Below are 20,375 nucleotides of genomic sequence, written 5' to 3'. Positions count from 1 at the left end.
TGAGGGACAGCGCCCAGGCCCAGAGTTCAGGCCCCATGACCGGACCCAAAAAAAAAAAAAATTAAAAAAAAAAAAAAAAAAAAGACTGACACTCTACCACTTGAACCATAGTGCCACTTCTGGCTTTTTGGTGATTAATTGGAGATGAGTCTCATGGGTTTTGCTATCCAGGTTGGCTTCAAACTACGATCCTTACATATCAGCCTCTTGAGTAGCTAGGATTACAGGGATGAACCACAGAGGCCTGGATAGACATTTTTTTTTGGGGGGGAGGGGGGTCATAGGGCCAGTGATTGGTTGAAAATTTATCCTTGAAGAGTGTTTTATTTGACCTCTCATTTTTTTTAATTTTGGATTCATTTACAGCATTTTTAAGAGTGTGTCTAAAAATTCAAATTTATGAAAAAAAATTCAGATGTATGGCTTCTCCTGAAACTCTGTGGCCCAATGCATCCCATTTGGTCCTCAGTTACTGTAAAAAACCTCAAGGTCTTTCCACCCCGTCTTCTCTTCTGGGAGTTTACAATTACTTATAAAAGTAATTTTAGGTGACAAAGTGTCCCTGCGATGACAGCCACCATGGAGATGGAGTCCAGCTGGTCTTGCCTGGGTTACACATTCACAACAGCTAACACACTTTCAAACAGTATGGCTATGTAACTAACTATAGCTGGACTGTTTTGTCTTCCTAGTCCCAATCAATAAGGGACTCTGATTTTTCCCCTCTACCATTTAGGGGGCAATAGATGAAGGAAAGGCCACCACCCCGATGGGGTTCATCACAGAACCAAACACCATTGGCCACAGTGATTGATCAAAAGGATGCCACAAATCACTGAACACTTGGAGATTTGTCAGACTAAAAGTAGAAGGAAAGCTAGGCATCAGTGGCTCATGCCTATATCCTGGCTATTTGAGGATCCTGGTTCAAAGCCAGCCTGGGCAGGAAAGTATGTGAGACTCTTATCTCCAATGAACCACCAGAAAGCCAGAAGTGGAGCTGTGGCTCAAAATGGTAGAACACTAGCCTTGAGCAAAAGAGCTCAGGGACAGCACCTAGGCCCTGAGTTCAAGCCTCAGGACTGACCAAAAAAAACAGTGCTTATGCTTGTATTTGTACAGGTGGCTCACACCTGTAATCCTGTTAGGCAGGAGGCTGAGATACAAGTAACGAAGTTTAAAGCCATCGCAGGCAAGAAACTCCAAGAGGCTTTTCTCTCCAATTAAGCACCAAAAAGAGCTAGAAGTGTACCTGGGCACTAGTGGCTCTTGTCTGTCATTCTACCTACTTAGGAAGCTAAGATCTGAAGACTGCAGTTCAAAGACAGCCCAGGCAGGAAAGTCCATGAGACTCTTATTTCTAATAAACTACTCAGAAAAAGCCAGAAATGGAGCTGTGGCATAAGTGGTAGAGTGCTAGCCTTGAGCAAAAGAAGCTCAGGGATAGCCGGGTGCCGGTGGCTCACACCTGTTATCCTAGCTACCCAGGAGGCTGAGATCTGAGGATCGCTGTTCAAAGCCAGTCCGAGCAGGAAAGTCTGTGAGACTCTTATCTCCAATAAACCACTCAGGAAACCAGATGTGGTGCTGTGGCTCAAGTAGTAGAGCACTAGCCTTGAGCTGAAGAGCTGAGGGACAGCTCCCAGGCCCAGAGTTCAAGCCCCAGGACTGACAAACAACAACAACAATAACAATCAGGGACAGTACCCAGGCCCTGAGTTCAAACCCCAAGATTAGCAAAAATAAACAAAAAACTGGAAGCAGAGTTACGGCTTACGTTGTAGAGTGTTAGCCTGGAGAGCTGGAGAGAGAGAGAGAGAGAGAGAGAGAGAGAGAGAGAGAGAGAGAGAGAATAACAACTCAGGGACAATACCCAAGCCCTGAGTTAAAAACCCAGGACAGGCACAAAAAAAAGTAGAAGGTGGGAAAAAAAAAACACCTTTCTTTAAGAGTGAAACATGAGCATGGAGCTATGTCCCCAGGTACAGAGAGGAAGGAAAAAAGGCCTTTCAATGTCCCCTGTCCTTTCTATGAACAGACCATCCCTCCTCAGAGTCCAGCATCCCAACCAGAGTAATTTAGAGCCATTCTCATAGCTAATTATGTTCATGTGAGGACACTAGGAAGGGACCCTTGTCAGTTTCCTGACCCACCTGCCTATCTGCACAGCTAGGCGAGAGAGATGTGAATTTCTGTCTTGCTGAGCTCCTAGATTTGGGGGAGCTCTGTGACAGTAGCCCAAATCTGTCCTTGACTAATGTATAGTGAACAAAAAGTAAAAATACAAAGCAGCCCTGGTAGGGTTCAGTTTCTTGCAATAACAAGTTATAACAAAGCCAAATACAAGCAGCTCAAACCTGTAATCCTGGCTCTATAGGAGGCTCAGATCTGAGGATCTTGGTTCAAAGCTAGCCTGAGCAGCAAGACACAAGCAGCAAGAATCCTAAGCAGCAGGAGACTCATCACCAATGACTATCAAAAAGTTCGAAGTAGAACTGTGGCTCGGGCTGGGAATGTGGCTTAGTGGTAGAGTGCTTGCTTAGCATGCATGAAGCCTTGGGTTCGATTCCTCAGCACCCCATACACAGAAAAAGTTGGAAGTGGCGCTGTGGCTCAAGTGATAGAGTGCCAGCCTTGAGCTGAAGGGACAGCGCCCAGGCCCAGAGTTCAAGCCCCATGATGTACAAAAAAAAAAAAAAAAAAAAAGAACTGTGGCTCAAGTGATAAAGACATCAAGGCAGTGTCCAGGCCCTAAGTTCAAGCCTCAGTACTGGCACACACACACACTTAGTACAGAGTGATTTCTAAGCATCAATAGTCTTCTTAGGTTGTTATTTATTGTTGGTTGGTTTATTTATTACCAGTATCAGGACTTAAACTTAGGAATTTTTGTGTGTGTTTGGCTTACTTGCTCAGCAAGCACTATGACCACTTGAGCCATGCCTCCAGCTTAGTATTTTGTCCATTAATTGGCGAAGGAGTCTCATGGGTATTTTTCTGTCCTGGCTGGCTTCAAACCATGATCCTCCAGATCTCTGCTTCCTAGATAGCTAGAATTATAGACATGAGCCAGCTGCGACTCATGTGTGTGTGTGTGTGTGTGTGTGTGTGTGTGTGTGTATTAATGCTGTAATTTCAGTTCAGAGCCTTGTGTTTGCTAGACAGATGAAATGCCTCTAGCCCATTAGTGACTATATCTTTTTGAGATGTGGTCTTCGCCAGGTGGGCCTCGGACTTCTGATCCTCTACCGTTGCCTCTTTAAAAGCTAAGATTACAGGTTCACAGTTTTTTTTTTTTTTTTTTTTGCTTACATTCATTCAGGTGGATTTCTATCACTTGCCACAAACCATTCTCACTGAATTTTCATCTAGCCTACAGTTTTCTACACAAAACTTAAGACATCAGCAGAAAGCACCTGCAGACAGTACAGTCTCCCTTCTCAGACCACAGCTGCAGCCACAGGACAACAGGGCACACGACAAGAACACGTCTCAGAGAGGACACTGGCATTCCTACCTAGAACAGACATTGCTAGACCGTTCACCCAATATCTGCTCTCAACCCTTTTCCTTGAATGCCTGACAAAGCAAAACACTCACTTCTTCAGCTTCCTCTGCAGTCAGGGCTGGTCAGATTGGCAATTTGGGGCAATGACAGGTATTACAACATGGAAGATTCTAGAAGACTGTTAACAGCATGGGTTCTAGAGCCAGAATGTCCAGATTCACTCACTTCAGCTGTACAGATTTTATAATTTACCTGCCCTCGTGCCTTGGGGATAATAACCATCTAAAACTGAAACTCAGGGCCTGCTTTGGCTCAAAGCTGATGCTCTATCACTTGAGCCACAGCTCCACTTTGGCCTTTTTGGTGTTTAAAGAGTCTTAAGGACTTTCCTGTCCAGGCCCTCAGATCTCAACCTCCTGAGTAGCAGGATTACAGGTGTGAGTCACTGGTGCCAGCTTTAAAGGATTTTATGTTGGTCCTGGGTCTTGAACTCAGGGCCTTGTTTCTTTAGCATTTTTTTTTTTTTTTTGCCAGTTGTGGGGCCTGAATTCAGGGCCTGGGTGATGTCCCTGAGCCTCTTTGTGCTCAAGGTTAGCACTACACCATTTGAGCCACAGAGCCACTTCGTTTTTGGGCGGTTAATTAGAGATGTCTTGGGGGGACTTTTCAATCTGGGTTGGCTTCAAACCTTGATCCTCAGATTCAGCCTCCAGAGAAGCTAGGATTACAGGTGTGAAGCAGCATTATTGATTTTAAAAGCCTAAAAGAGGGCTGGGAGTGTAGCTTTGTGGTGGAGTGCTTGCCTTGCATGCATGAAACCCTGGGTTCAATTCCTCAGTATCACATACACAGGAAAAGCCAGAAGTAGCACTGTGGCTCAAGTGATAGAGTGCTGGACTTGAGCAAAAGCTCAGGGACAGTGCCCAGGCCTCTGAGTTCAAGCCCCAGGACTGGCAAAAAAAAAAAAAAAAAAGCCTAAAAAATAAATGTTATCTTATTTTTCTTTTTGCCAGTCCTGGGGCTTGAACTCCAGCCTGAACACTGTCTGTGAGCTTCTTTTGCTCAAGGTAAGCACTCTACCACTTGGGCTACAGCGCCACTTCTGGCTTTTTCTGTGTATGCGGTGCTGATGAATCAAACTCATGCTTCATGCATGCTAGGCAAGCACTCTGCCACTAGCCACATTCCCAGACCATATGCTATCTTTTAAATTTCAGTTGTTTACCAGTAACATGGATAGGTACAAAATGTGGCAAGCTTATGTTTTGTATCACAAACTGGAGAGCAATCTCTTAAGATATGTTCTGGAAGATTTCTATAGTCATTCTATCTTAACTCTGCCAAGATACCTTTTTTAGGTGGCACAAAGGGACAACAGACCTGGTAGGAGATGCCAGGATGAGACCAGAAAAAAATGTGCAACCATCTCAGACTTCTGGTTATCAGACTGGACCCCAAGCAGAAGTACTGCAGGGCAGGTGCATTCTGCCCTCTAAAGAGCATGTAGGGAGGCAAATGAGGAAAATGCCACTCTAAGTTGCTGGAAGAAGCCAGCCCCAAGCATTAAAGAAAGGTGCAGCACAGCACTTGGTGGCTGGGAATGCCCGAGAAATGGCAGCTGTTGGATTTTTTTTTTGCTAGTCCTGGAGCTTGAACTCAGGGCCTGGGCACTGCATCTCAGCTTCTTTTTGCTCAAGGCCGGCACTCTACCACTTGAGCCACAGCACCACTCAGCTGCTGGATTTCTGACCTTCAAGACTGGTGGCTCTGCCCTGTTGGTTTACAGCAGGAGGAGCGCTGAGCTGGCCATACTTCTCAGCCTCTCCCAGCTTAACCCAGCAGTCAGGGCAGACTCAGGGCCTGGTGTCATCACATGGCAGAGATAGTATGAATAGCCATGTTCCAGGAGACAATTTTAAGGGCCCTTTGTGCATAAATGTAACAGGGATCCAGTACAAACATTCTTCTCTGAATTGTGGAGGGCTGGGTGCAAAGATGGGGTAGGCAGGTGGAGTAATGCTAGGACAGATGACATGTGGTCACAAAGGCTTTTGTCTTATTTATTTATTTATGTGGTTAGTGTCAGGGCTGCTTGCTCTCCTTGGCTTTTTCGCTCAGGGTTAGGGCTCTACCACTTGAGTCACACTTCCACTTCTGAATTCTGCTTGTTCACTGGAGATGAGTCTTTCAGATATCAGTCTTCCGAGTAGCTAGGAGCCACAGCACCTGGCCTTGTCTTTGATTTTGTAAAACAAATTCCGTGAGGGAGGGAGGGACTCTGTGATTCGATTCACATGGGAGACTAGAACTTGGGACTTGGCAGAGGTACAGAGGGGTACAGAGGTTCCCCTATTCTAGTGAAAGCCAAAGGCCTTAGAGCAGGATGCTACAACAAACGTTTTTTTATTAACCACATTGCCAGCTGAAGTCCCTTGGGAAAGAAGAGCAGCACCAACCATCCTGCCCTTTTGACTTGTAATAGCAGTATGGACCTTGAAACTACAAACACTTTTCCTCGGGATTAGGAACTACAATTACGGCTACTGCCAAATGGGAGCAGCAGGGAAGCTGCTCGCAGTGGGATGTGATGGGCTTAGGGTTCAGGGCACGGAGGGTAGGACATGCAGCTCTGGAGGCCCCCGTCAGCCAGCATCAGCATCCTGCATGTGCAGGCTGTGGGGCTGGGAACAGCTGATTCCGAGTTCCAGATAGTGGTACACAGTGGCCACTGATAGGTCAGGTATGTGTACGACGTGACAACGGCGCCTCCAGAAGCTCTCAGTAAATTCTTCAGCACTTAGAGCCTTGTACGATTGGAAAAATCTAACTTAAAAAAAAAAAAAGGTAGATGGAAGATGGCAAGGACGTAATTGCTCCTACAGACATTGACTGGTCACTTTGTTCCCCAAGTTTATCTTAGTGCTCACGCAAATTCAACACAAGAGGCAGACACTAGACTTGCGTCAGTGGCAAAAACTTCTGGTAGTAGCTCTTGGTGACGTCAATCATCAGCTCCTGAGTGCATTCTGGGAGCTCCCCTGAGAAGAGTCCTGAAAGAGAAAGAGGCCCGGATCAGCCAAGAGAGCAAGCAAGGAGGGCTGCAGCTCTAACCTGGAGTCTGTCTACACTCTGAGTTCTTTTCTTTTCCTATAGCATCTAACTGCCAGATTAAGACTGACAGAATAGTGTGCTGGGCTAAGAACAGTGGCTACTGCCTTAATCTCAAGATACTTAGGAAGCAGAGATCAAGTTCCAGGTCAGCCTGAACAAGAAGTGAGATGCTCTCTCAACAAATTAGCTAGGCATAGTGACACATGCCTAGAATCCCAGCTGCACAGGAGGCAGGATCATATAAGAGGGCTCACTCTTTGTAGGTCGTGGGGCTTGAACCATGATCCTCAGATCTCAGCCTCCTGGGTAGCTAGGATTACAGGTGTAAGCCACCAGTGCCCAGCAGAAGGTTCTTTCTTTAAGGACCTGGCTTAAGGATGTAGGGTGGAGGAAGAGGAGTGGGGGAATATGTGGTGATCCAGAGTTTAAACTGAGATTGAACTGAGTGTGGATGTATAGATGGCTTTACAGCAGGCAGGAAGAGATGCTGCTCCGAATTTACTCACCCAAAGATGAATAAACTTTTAAAAAGCAGTTCCATCAGGGCAGAATAAAGCAGGGAGTCTGAAGTGTCAAGATTTCTGTGTAGGGCTGGGAAGGTGGCTCAGTGGTAAAGCGCTTGCCTTGCATGCCTGAGGCCCTGGGTTCGATTCCTCAGCACCATATAAGCAAAGAGAAAAAAGCGGGAAGTGGTGCTGTGGCTCAAGTGGTAGAGCGCTAGCCTTGAGCTGAAGAGCTGAGGGACAGCGCCCAGGCCCAGAGTTCAGGCCCCATGACTGGACCACCCCCCCCCCCCCAAAAAAAAAGATTTCTATGTAGCAGACATGGCATGGGTCTACATCATCCATAACGACAAGCTATGATTTGTCACAGCATTTTCTGCCTGGTTCCTGACCCCCATCCTTTCTCTTGGGTTCCCTCTCCTTTGTTCCACAACTCAGTAGCATCCTGTGGAGATCTGAACTGTGCACAGTATACGGTACCCTATGTCTCTGTACCAGAAGACAGAGACTGTCAAAGTGCATCCAGGTAGCTGGCACTATCTGTGAAATGGCACAGAAGAAACCTTATGGGTCACTAAGGGGCTTGGACACCACGGATCTCAGAATCCATTTCCTTATCTGCACAGAAGGCTCTATGTCTGCACACAGCTCCACCAGAGCTTCATTCCACCAGTGTTCATTATTTGGATTCGACATACCCAGCAGTGCTGCCCTGTCTTCTGCCATCAGTGACCAGAAGAAGTGGATAATAAGGAACTTGAAATGGCTAAGAAAGACTAAGCCAGGAGCCACTGGCTCACGCCTGTTATCCTAGCAACTCAGGAGGCAGAGTCTGAGGATCACAGTTTGAAGCCAGCATGGGGAAGAAAAATCTGTGAGACTCTCATCTCCAATTAACAACAACAAACAACAAAAGCCAGAAGTGGAGGCGTGGCTCGAGTAGTAGAGTTCCAGCTTTGAGTGAAAAAGCTAAGGGACAGCATCCAGATCCTGAGTTCAAGCCCTAATGCCAACTCTCTCTCTCTCCTCTCTCTCTCTCCCCTCTCCCTCTCCCTCTCCCTCTCCCTCTCTCAACATTTCTCGGGCTGGGAAGGTGGCTCAGTGGTAGAGCGCTTGCCTTGCATGCATGAGGCCCTGGGTTCGATTCCTCAGCACCACATAAGCAAAAAGAAAAAAGCCGGAAGTGGCGCTGTGGCTCAAGTGGTAGAGCACTAGCTTTAAGCTGAAGAGCTAAGGGATAGCGCCGAGGCCCAGAGTTCAGGCCCATGACTGGACCAAAAAAAAAAAAAAGACATTTCTCTGGCCATATTTTTTTCACTTCTGACTGGATCCATGTCTGGCAATTCCTTAAAACAACTGCTGGGGCTGTTCTGGTCCATTACTTGCTAAGAACCGCTAAAGTTTTTCACAGTGAAATCTCAATATGGAGAGAATAGAAAAACAAAAGCATTTCTTCCTCCTTTGCAAAAGCATATGGAAGAGACAGCAGAATGGCCAACTGGCTCCCCAAAGAATCTGTACATCTTGGAAATTGCTATTTAATGAGCTGAGTGATGAAACATTTAAGTTAAAAAACAAACAAACAAATGAACAAACAATGAGCCAGGCTCATTACAGGCTTATGCCTGCAATTCTAGCTACTCAGAAGAGGCTGAGATCTGAGGTCTGAAGCCAGCCTGGTCAGAAAAGGTCATGAGACTCTTATCTCCAATGAACCACCAAAAAGCCAAAGTGCAGCTGTGGCTCAAGTGATACAGCACTACTAAAGCCTTGAGGTAAAGAGGATCAGGGAGAGTACGCAGATCTTGAGACCAAACCTCAGCATCTGCACAAAAACAAAAAAGAAAGAAAAACAATGCTCCCTGTGGTAGGTGCCACATACTCCCTCTTCCAATCATGTTCCATCTGGGAATTCACAATGTGTCTTGTAGATGCAATATGTCAACTGTGTAAAATAACCAGGAGGAAAAAGACCAGCCTGGGTGGGGCTGGGAAATGGGAGTGTCCTCCATAATGCTTTCCCATGTTTTCTATGTCTTCTGGGAGGAGCACCCATGACTTTGTAATTTGGAATTCAGTTCACAAGGGGTTCCACTAGGGGGAACCCCCTGTCAGCACGGGATGAGGTCATGCTCAGGGCATCTTAGCGTTAGACCATGTTTTATTCTGATATTTCAGTTTGGGGATTCCTGGCTGTCCTGGAGATATAGATTCAAATATGCAACCAAGATAAGAAAACACAGCATGAATTCTCTAAAGACAACTTGTCTTTTTTCTACCAGAGGCCAGGCCAGTGAGAGATGCTTCTTCTTGCTTGCTGGCATATAGGTTCTGCATCAAACTTTTCTTGAGGGAAAGCCCTTTTGGGGTGTTTTGAGGGTCTCTGCCGTGGGCAGCTAGCAAGGCTTCATCTCTAGCTATGACAGCTCTGCACTTGGTTTTACTTTCCTCTTAATAAGTTCTTTATTTTCTTGAGAAGCCAGTTATACATTTAAAAAAGAAACTTGTCCTAGTTCAAATAGCATTCCAAAGCACTTTGTAACTGGTGAGTTAATGAACTCTTAAGTTCATGATCAGAGATGGGAGTTGCATGCATTATTTTTTTTTTTTTTTTTTTGGCCTGGCCCTGGGGCCTGAACTCAGGGTCTGGGCTCTGTCCCTGAGCTCTAGGCTAGAGCTCTACCACTTTAGCCACAGTGTCGCTTCCAGCTTTTTCTGGGTATGTGGTATGGAGGAATTGAACCCAGGGCTTCATTCATGCTAGGCAAGCACTCTACCACTAAGCCACATTCCTAGCCAGCATGCATTACTTTTGTGATGGAAAATAAAATTGAGTTTTAAGGAGGCTGAAATAAAAGCAACCAAGCCAAGGTTACCTGGGCATCCTGAGAAGACGGTGAAGGGTGGGACCACGGTTTCTGGAGGCAATACTGTGTTGTCAAGAATTTTGCAGCAGTCTTTCAACACACACCGGCGCCCCTGAAATCCAAGTATTATTAAAGGAAACACATCAGGACTGGGAGTAAAGGTTTTCTCATGTGCAAGCTATTCTCTGTTTTCTCCATTTTGGATATTACATCATAGCCAGGGACAGTGACAAGAGGTTTGGTCTCAATTACTTGCTTTGGGTGGAACCTGATGAGGCTGAGAGAGGAGTGTGGGGGTGTGATGTGTGTACCCCCATGCACACCAGTGCATTTTGGGGGGAAGGTTTGTATGCTAGGGACACTACAGGTTATCTTAGGCACTGGAGATGATGTAAGCTTTGGTCTTGCAAGTACTCAGTTTAATCATCTGTTTTGCTCCTCTTCCTTCTCGCCACAGAACCTTCACTTTCCTTGGGAGCTACCTCAGTCTAATCTCCAGCCCATTTGCTCTGCACTGTCCTTCCCCTCCGCCCCCCAAAAGCTGAGCCTGATCATGATGACTGCTTTAGAAACTGGTGTGTGAATCAACTAAGTCTAGTGAACCGCAGCCACAGGTCCCACTGGGACTGCTGGGAAAAGCAGCATCTCCCCTGGGGCTTCCAGAGGACAGAAAGTGTCTGAAGCAGCCATCTTCCTTCCTTCCATGACCGTCAAACCCAAGTGGAAAGAACAGGGATGAAGATTTGTTCTTATGACCCCTGGAGCCTGATGAGCATGAAATCAGGTTCTACTTCTGGCTCTACATTCCATCGTGCTGTGCATTATCTACTCTGTCAACACCCTCTGCTGGCTAGCCCCTTCCTCTTTCCCTTCCTGCCATCATCTCTAGTCTTCTCCCATCAACTTTTCATCTTCTCCTAAACATTCTGTCTGCACACATATTACAGGGTTCCTCTGAGATGTCTGCACAATGACCATACTGAGAAGCAAGTGACTGAAGGAAAAAGCTTAACACAGGAAAGGAAACCTAGCCATTATAGTGGCAATGGAATGGTTTTCTCTGAGCTGGGATTCGCCAGTGCTGTCCACCTTTGCTGTGCCCTGCTGGCTCTAGGAACATCCACTGCATGGCTTCTGCAGGGTTTTGCTACTTTAGAGTCTGAGTCTTATATGGAGCAAGAGAGCTGGATCTGCATTTATGGGGTGACCATTGAAGAAACATGAGCTTGATTTTGGCTTCATAGAGCTGAAATGTTTTCCCTAAACACTATAGATCAGCTCTCCTAGGATTCTGAGAAACCCCAGTAGAAATAAAGCTCTTTGCCTAGGACCAGCAAGAAATCCAAGAAAGAATGGAGGCCTACATGCTTATGTACCAGGCCCTAGGGGTGTTGCTATGGGTGTATCCGGGCCCTCTACTATCCTGACAGGATGACCACTGGTGTCTCTGACATTCACCTGCCAATCCCTTCCCCGGAACGCTCAAGCTCCTCTCATTTAATGTGCCAACATTGACTTGCCTCCAGACCCACACTCTCTGAAGGAAAACAACAAGTGGCCCATGGAGCTACTCAAAAGTGTGTAGGTTAAATCCTGGCTCTACTCCTTACTAGCTTTTTCTTTCTTTTTTTTTTTTTTTGCTGGTCCTGGGTCTTGAACTCAGGGCCTCAGCACTGTCCCTGAGTCTCTTTTGCTCAAGGTTAGCACTCTACCACTTGAGGGACAGCACCATTTCTAGCATTTTCTGAGTAGTTTATTGGAGATAAGAATCTCATGGACTTTCTTGCCCAGGCTGGCTTTGAACCGAGATCCTCAGATCTCAGCCTCCTGAGTAGTTAGGATCACAGGTGTGAGCCACTAGCACCTGGCTCCTCACTAGTTTTTTTTTTCAAGTCCTTCTACATATATGGTTTCAGTCTTCTCATCTGCAAACAGGGACAATGTGAGAGAACCTAATGCCTGGCAGGGTTGTAAGGATTAAATCAAGTCATTAAAGGAAAAAGCTTAACCAGCCATTTTATGTATTAAAAAAAATTTTTTTTGAGCCAGTCCTAGGACTTGAACTCAGGGCCTGGACCTGTCTCAACTTTTTTTTTTTTATTCAAGGCTAGCACCCTACCACTTGAGCCATACCTCCACTTCCAGCTTTTTGGTGGTTAACTTGAGATAAGAATCTCACAGCTGGGCACTAGTGGCTCACTACTTCAATCCTAGCTATCCAGGAGGCTGAGATCTCAGGATCATGGTTCAAAGCCAACCTGGGCAGGAAAATCTGTGAGACTCTTATCTCCAATGAACCACCAGAAAACCACAAGTGCCTCCAAGTGGTAGAGTGCTAGTCTTGTGCAAAATAGCTCAGGGACAGTGCCCAGGCCCCAAGACCAATAAAATAAGTAAAAAAAAAAAAAAAATCTCAGAGTCTCTCCCCAAGCTGGTTTCTAACTGTGACCCTCAGATCTCAGCCTCCTAAGTAGTCAGGATTGCAGACATAAGCCACAAGCACCTGGATGGCATAATAATTAACACCAAGAAAACACTGCATATCTAGTAAGAAGACACATCCTCGGAAGGCATTACTCCTGCCCTGTCCTCCCAAGGCATGGAGGGGAGGGGAATGAGGCTGCTTAGGTAGCCAAGTCACCATACTCACAATCACACAGTTCTTGCCCACGTGAACATAAGAACCAATCTGAGCGGCGTTGACCACACAGTCTTCCTCAATAAAGACATGGTCCCCGATATGTAAAGGAAAGAATGCAACACTAGAGAAGGAAAAGAAGATGAACAATGAAAGATCAAGGTGATGAGCTTTAGGTCAAGGATTCTAAAGCCACAGATTATAATCTCAACAAAAAGCTCATGGGCTACAATTTCCAGTACCCACTATCCTTCAACTTTATTCATTCACTGTATTTACAGTGTACCTACTAAGTGCCACAGTCCATGTAAGGGATACACTGTCCCAGAGAAGTACAATCAAGAGAAAAACCATGCTGGATGCCTATGGTTCACACCTGTCATCCTAGCTACTCAGGAGGCTGAGATCCAAAGACTGTGGTTCAAAGCCAGCCTGGACAGGAAAGTCTGTGAGACTCTTCTTTCCAATTAACTACCAAAAATGCTGGGAAGTGGAGGTATAGCTCAAGTTGTAGAGCATTAGCCTTGAGCAGAAAAGTTCAGGGACAGCATCTAGGTCCTTAGTTCAAACCCTGGGAAAAGAGAGGGAGAAAGGGAAGGAGAGAGGGAAAAGGAAAAGAAGAAGGAGAGCAAGAGGAAGAGGAAGAGGAGGAGGAGGAAGAAGGTGAGGAGAGGATGGGGGAAGACCGCATTCTCTCACATTCCTCCAATGCCACTGACCATACTTATTACATTACATTTTAGGTTTCTGGACTAGCACTCACATAAAGTAGTCATTTGCTCACTGGTACTTTCTTGTTTTCATCAAAACATTTGTCTTCATGACTCAAGATTTACTTACATCTTTGTTATTAATCTAGTCCTATTTTTAGTCTCTCCTCCTTGTGCAACAATGGATTCTTTGATGGAATCATACTCAATAGTAATACTGATATTCTTGTTTTTAATCATTTTGAATCAGGGTCTTGCTATGTAGCCCACACTCGCCTGGAACTTGTGACCCTGCTACCTTGGCTTCCTGAATGCTAGGATTCCAGGCATGTACCACCATGCCTGGAGATAGTATTAAACTTTTTTTTTTTTTGGTCGGTCGCGGGGCCTGAACTCTGGGCCTGGGCGCTGTCCCTGAGCTCTTCAGCTCAATGCAAGCACTCTACCACTTTAGTCACAGTGCCCACTTCTGGCTTTTTCTGTTTATGTGGTACTGAGGAATCAAACACAGGGCTTCATGCATGCTAGACAAGCACTCTACCACTAAGCCACCATCCCAACCCTAGTATTGTAATTTTAAATGAAAAATTATCCTTTTTTTTTTTTTAATGCTGGTCTTGGGGCTAGAACTCAGGGCCAGGGCACTGTTCCTGAGCTTTTATGCTCCAAGCTAGAGCTCTACCACTTGAGCCACAGTTCTACTCCCAGTTATTTGGCAGTTAATTGGAGATAAAAGTTTCAAAGACCTTACTGCCTTTGCTGACTTCAAACCAAGATCCTTAGATCTGAACCCACTGAATAGCTAGGATTATAGGGGTGAGTCACTGGTGCCTGGCTCTTCAATACAAATATGACTACATGTGGTAAATCAAACCTCATTGCTCTTGCCAGCTTGGGCAGACTCAATCTACCAAGCATCAGCCAGATTAAGATAACCGCCATCAGAGCTCCGTTCATTATGGTGAACTCTTACTCAACCCTCAGATAACAGGATAGACCTACTCAGAACACAATTCAACCTTTCTACAAAGTTGTAGGTAGCAACACCTGTCCCAGGACAGGAAGACTATTGAGTTACATACCCTTTGCTGAACTTCTTGAATGGTGGCCTTATGACACTACGACTTTTCACCACGCAGTGGCGTCCAACTCTTACATTTGCCAGATCTCCTCGGATAATACAGTCATTCATGATGATGGTCTACAAAACAAAGCAGATATTCAAAGTCACCAGCACAGCTGAAAGCATGACAAAGTGATATACCACAGGACACTGATGACAGTTATGTTAGGATCCACTATACCAAATGTTCTGTCAAAAGGGCTAACTTGTGAGGAGGGAGCACTGCCCTCCACATTGCCTGCAGACTGCCACTGGAGATGGTCCCATATACTGTGTGTGTGTGTGCGTGCGTGCGTGCGTGCGTGCGTGCGTGTGTGTGTATGGGTATGTTCAGTAGTGGGGACTGAAGCCAGGGCCTAGGGCACTACCACTTGAACCATGCCCTCTGCCCTTTATACTCATAAATAGGACTCACTGAATTTGAATAAGCAATTGTTTATTGAGAATTCCTACAGCAGACTTAGTTTATATGTCTTTGTTGATTCATTCAGGTCCACCTTCACCCCCAGGTCTGGAGTACTCTTCCAGTGACTATCCCAGCAGCTCCTACTTTTCCATTTCTCCTCAAATTCCTGATTCTCTCAATCTGTATGTTCCCACCAATGGACCCATTAAAGTTGTGCTTCATCCCCTAGCTTTGGGACAGAGATCACCTACTCTACTGCAGCTTTCTCCAGAGACTGCCTGAAGGGGCTCAGTAACTTTTTTTTTTTTCCGTCGTTCCTGGGGCTTGAATTCCAGACCTGGGCGCTGTCCCTGAGCTCTTCAGCTCAAGGCTACCACTTTACCACTTGAGCCACAGTGCCACTTCCAGTTTTCTGGTGGATCGTTGGAGATAAGAGTCTCATGGACTTTGCTGCCCAGGCTGGCTTTGAACCATGATCCTCAGATCTCAGCCTTCTGAGTAACTAGGATTACAGGTGTGAGCCACCAGTGCCCGGCTTCAGTAACCCATCTTGAAATCTAGGGAGGTTAGTGCCCTGCACTTGGCATTCACAAAATGTCTACTAAATAAGGAAATGAGGTTAAAAAAAATTCTGAGCCTAGCACTGATGGCTCATGCCTGTAATCCGAAGATCATGGTTGGAAGCCAGCCTGAATAGGAAAGTCCATGAGACTCTTATCCAGTTAACCACCAAAAAAAGCTGGAAATGGAGTTGTGGCTCAAGTGTTAGCATTGAGAACAAAAGCTCAGAGAATGTGCCTGGACCCTAGTTTATCCCTCAGGACCAACATTAAAAAACAAAAACAAAAACTGAGTTCCAGTGGTTTATGCTTGTAATTCTAGCTACTTAGGAGGTTGAGATGGAAGAATCTCAGTTCAAAGCCAGCCCAGGAAGCAAAGTCCATGAGACTTTTATTGTCAATTAGACAACAAAAAGCCAGAAGTTGCTCATGCTTGTAATCCTAGCTACTCAGGAAGTCGAGATCTGAGGATTGAAGTTCCAAGCCAGCCAGGGCAGGAAAGTCCATGAGACTCTTTATCTCCAATTATGCACCAAAAAACTGAAAATGGAGCTATGACTCAAATAGTAGATCTAGATTTGAGTACAAAAGCTCAGAGATAGCACCCAGGCCCTGAGTTCAAGCTTATGGCTGGCACATGCACATGCGTACACACACACACACACACACACACACACACACACACACACACACACACACACACACACACACACACACACACACACACACACACACACACACACACACACACACACACACACACACGGGAAGGAAGAGATGGAATAGATTGAGGCTACCAAAGACTAAGAAGAAAAGAGCAAATCTGAGAATTATTCCTTCATGGGTGCTAAGTTTCTATGTAGGGTAATAAAGTTTTGGAAAGAAGTTGTGATGAATACTACTACTATTTATTTTTTTGTCAGTTGTGGGGCTTGAACTTAGGGCCTGGGTGCTGTCCCTAAGTTTTTTTGCTCAAGTCTAGCACTCTACAACTTTGAGTCACAACTCCACTTTCAGTTTTCTTGTGGTTAATTGGAGATAAAGAGTCTCTCCAAGCTGGGCGCTGGTGGCTCACGCCTGTAATCCTAGCTACTCAGGAGGCTGAGATCTGAGAATTGCGGTTCAAAGCCAGCCCGGGCAGGAGAGACCGTAAGACTCCTATCTCCAATAAATCACGAAAAAACCGGAAGTGGCGCTGTAGCTCAAGTGGTAGAGCGCTCGCCTTGAGCTGAAGAGCTGAGGGACAGCGCCCAGGCCCAGAGTTCAAGCCCCACGGCCGACCAAAAAAAAAAAAAGAGTCTCTCCAGCTTTCCTCTCCAGGCTGGCTTTGAACTGTGATTCTCAGATCTCAGCCTCCTGAGTAGCTTGGATTACACGCATGAGCCACCAGTGCCCAATGTGAGACCATTAATAATGACATTTAATTGTATACTCTGAAATAGTTACAATAGAGCTATGGTCACTTTTGCCAAAGCAACTATATTTACACAGATTTCATCATCAGAAAAAGTCTTCCTTACAGTCATGGAAAGTGCCTAAGAATTAGCTAAGGTATTTTCAAAAACCTTCTCTTACTTATGAGAAAGATAGAAATAGTTGAATTTTGTAATTAAATACAGAAATGGCGGGGTTGGGGGTAGAAAAGTGGCTCAGGGGTAGAGCGCTTGCCTTGCATGCATGAGATCCTGGGTTCCATTCTTCAGCACCACATAAGCAGAAAAAGCTGGAAGTGGTGCTGTGACTTAAATTGTAGAGCTCTAGCCTTGAGCTAAAGAGCTGAGGGACAGTGCCCAGGCCAAGAGTTCAGGCCCAATAGCTGACTAAACAAATAAATAAAAAAAAAAATAAATAAATAAAAATAAATACAGAAATGGTGGGTCTGAGCAACTACTGAGTATTTCTTCTTATTTTGAGTGGAACTAGGATTCAACCTCAGGGCCTCAAGCATACTAGGCTGGTACTCTACTACCACAAGCACTTTCTTTCCTGTTAAATTCTAGTATAGCCTGGAATTGGTGTCTCATGCCTATAATCCTAGCTACTTAGGAGGCTGAGCTCTGAGGATTACAGTCAAAGCCATCCCCGGCAGGAAAGTCTGTGCAACTCATATCTCCAATTAACTATCAAAAAGCTAGAAATGGTGCTTATGGCTCAAAGTGGTAAAGCACTAGCCTTGAGCACAGAAGCCCAGGAACAGTGCCCAGACCCTGAGTTCAAGCCCTAGAACTACCACCCCCACCCCACCCCCCAAAAAAAAGAAAAGAAAGAAAAAAGAAAATCCCTAAATTCTCCTGGTACAGTGGAATTAGTGGAGACTCTTCATATTGCAACAGTAGGAGGGGAAAGAGGCCCAAAAGTGATTGAATATGACAGAAGTACTATACACATAGACAAATGTCATAACCACACATATTAAAAATTTGGAGAAGAGAAAAAAGAGAATTGAAAATACACAACAATAAACAGGAGACAGGATGACATTTTGTCTATCCATTGAATGTGATAATTGGTGAAAAGCAAGCAGAGCTTTGAGTCCTGAAGCTGGCTTTGTCCCTTACCTTGCCGTTAAGAACAATATTCTGGCTTCCACACAACACTGACTGGCGACTCACTTTATTTCCAGAGGCCTGAAAGGAAACAGAAAACTGGGGTGAGCAAAGTGGGCTATAGTTTTCCACCAAGTAAGCTCATACTGGAAAGGAAATAATTCGACATGGAATATAGTCTAAAATGGAATAAGGCTGGGTATTGGTAACTCACACCTGTAAATCCTAGCTACTTAGGAAGCTGAGGTCTGGAGATCACAATTCAAAGCAATTCCTGGCCAAAAAACAAAAACAAAACTCTGTGAGAAGCATCTCTAATTAAGTAACAAAAATATGGTAGTGGACACGTAGCTCAGCTGGTAGAGGGTCAGCCTTGAGAAAAAAGCCAAGCAATAAGAGGCCCTGAGTTTAAGCCTCAGTACCAACATACACATTATCCAGTGGTAGAGTGCTTCCTTAACATGCATGCATACACAGTGCACACAGAAGCACACATGCAGAGTAAATTGGAATGAATCCAGGATCTCAAAAAAGCAAGGATGGATTAGGAAATTAAAGATCAGGGCTGGGAATGTGACTTAGTGCTAGAGTGCTTGCCTAGCATGCATGAAGCCCTGGGTTTGATTCCTCAGTACACCACATAAGCAGAAAAAGCCAGAAGTGGTGCTGTGTGTTGCTCAAGTGGTAGAGTGCTAGCCTTGAGCAAAAGAAGCTCAGGGACAGTACCCAGGTCCTGAATTCAGGCCCCAGGACTGGCAAAAAAAAAAATTAGCGATAGGCTGGTGCAAGTGAGTGAAGCCTGTAATCCTAGTAACTCAGAAGACTGAGATGTGGAGAATCTTAGTTCTAGGACAAGCTAGGCAAAAAAGTTCACTACTACATTCTATCTCCAAAACAATCTGCAAAAAAAGCAGGGCTTTGCAAGCATGGCTCCAGTGATAGAACATCACAGCAAGTACCAGGTGAAGCCTTGAATTCAAAATTTGATACTAGCAAACAAAAACAACAGAACAACGGAATGAAACAAAAATTCAGGGAATGGGATCCCGAATTTGTATGTGGCAGGCCTATAGCTTAGTGGCATCAGATAGAAAGAAAGATTCAAATCCTGGTTCCATCCTGTTTTACATCCCTAGAATGAGGGTAACAACTTTAATATTATGTGTTGTGAGATTACAACAGAAAAAAAATAACCTCAAATGTACACTTACTCGGCTTCCTGATTTTGTGTGTGTTTATGTGCCAGTCCTGGAGCTTGAACTAAGGACCAGGGTGCCCTCCCTTAGCTTTTTCACTCAAGGCTGGTGCTGTGCCACCTGAGCCACAGTGCCACTTTTTGGTAATTAATTGGAGAAAAGAGTCTCATGTGCTTTCCTGCTTGGGCTGGCTTCAAACCACAATCCTCAGATCTCAGCTTCCTGAGTATCTTACAGACATGAGCCATTGGCACCGCTATTTGCAGAATTTTACACATATACTATGTGGACTATAATATTATATACAGTATGTGCATGTATATATACTACTACATGTGTAATATACATAATTATATAGAGCATGTATAACTATGAATGTATGCTATATAGTATTACATAGCATATCTGTATATATGTATATAAATACTGCATGCAGTAGACATACCACTACATATATGATATATATAATTACATTATGTACAACTATGAATATGTATGCTATATAGTATATACATAACATACATATACTCATAATTACATATATATAAGTAGACAATTTCATTTGCTACATATACTATATATGTAGTAGCTTATGTACAACTATAGTATAAATACATGTATACACAAGGAACATTACACATATTACATACACATATGTAATGTTTTAGATATTGTTTACATATTACGTGTTTATATATTATAGTAACAACGTATCACACACATATATATGCACATATATATGCTAAAAGAGCACAAAAAACTTAAAAGATAGTTTTAAAAGGGCCTGAAGTTATCATCACTAGTGGGACAGCATTTCATTCCAGCACAAACATCCGGAACCGACACAAAAAGCCAGACCTCATCCGCCAGCGACTAAACAACAACCTCGGACGCCCCACGGGGCTCTAGGCTACCCGGACCACGCGTGGGGGGGACCCCGGGAAGGGTGGGGAGGGGACAGGGTGGGGTTCCCGCCAGGCCTCGAAAGGCCGCAGACTCCGCCAGGGCAGGGCAGGGCTCTCCGGTACCGTCTCGATGTATTCTGACTTGTTGTAGAGCTGCTCACTCAGCTCCATGGCCGCTGCCCCAGCCTCTCAGCACCGGGGGATGCTGTCAACACCTGGGTCGCTGAGATTCCGGCTACTTCCGGCTGTTCCTTCACTTCCGCTCCCATCGATCGCTCGGCTTTCCTCTATACGGCCCTGCG

The 20,375-nt window shown here is 45.1% G+C and overlaps 1 protein-coding gene across 1 annotated transcript; it reads right to left on the bottom strand.

Annotated features, from left to right (window-relative positions):
• Nucleotides 1-5,892: 5,892 nt before the first annotated feature.
• On the bottom strand, nt 5,893-20,339 carry Dctn5 (dynactin subunit 5). Its single transcript, XM_042689841.1, has 6 exons — nt 20,197-20,339; nt 17,985-18,053; nt 14,420-14,538; nt 12,640-12,751; nt 9,999-10,101; nt 5,893-6,558 (listed from the first exon to the last, which is right to left on the bottom strand). The coding sequence occupies exons 1-6, from the start codon at nt 20,242-20,244 to the stop codon at nt 6,461-6,463; spliced, it is 549 nt and encodes a 182-aa protein (XP_042545775.1). The 5' UTR covers nt 20,245-20,339; the 3' UTR covers nt 5,893-6,460.
• Between the last annotated feature and the right edge of the window lie 36 nt (nt 20,340-20,375).

Source organism: Dipodomys spectabilis, unplaced genomic scaffold (genome assembly GCF_019054845.1).
Source record: "Dipodomys spectabilis isolate Male_0828 unplaced genomic scaffold, ASM1905484v1 ptg000127l, whole genome shotgun sequence".
Lineage (NCBI taxonomy): Eukaryota > Metazoa > Chordata > Mammalia > Rodentia > Heteromyidae > Dipodomys > Dipodomys spectabilis.
This window is presented reverse-complemented; position numbering and strand designations above follow the sequence as displayed.

Coding starts and splice junctions, on each gene's coding strand:
- Dctn5 (XM_042689841.1), bottom strand. CDS start 20,244: ATGGAGCTGAGTGAGCAGCTCTACAACAAGTCAGAATACATCGAGACG. Junction 18,054..20,196: donor AGTCAGAATACATCGAGACG/GTACCGGAGAGC, acceptor GTTTCCTTTCAG/GCCTCTGGAAATAAAGTGAG. Junction 14,539..17,984: donor ATATTGTTCTTAACGGCAAG/GTAAGGGACAAA, acceptor TTTGTTTTGTAG/ACCATCATCATGAATGACTG.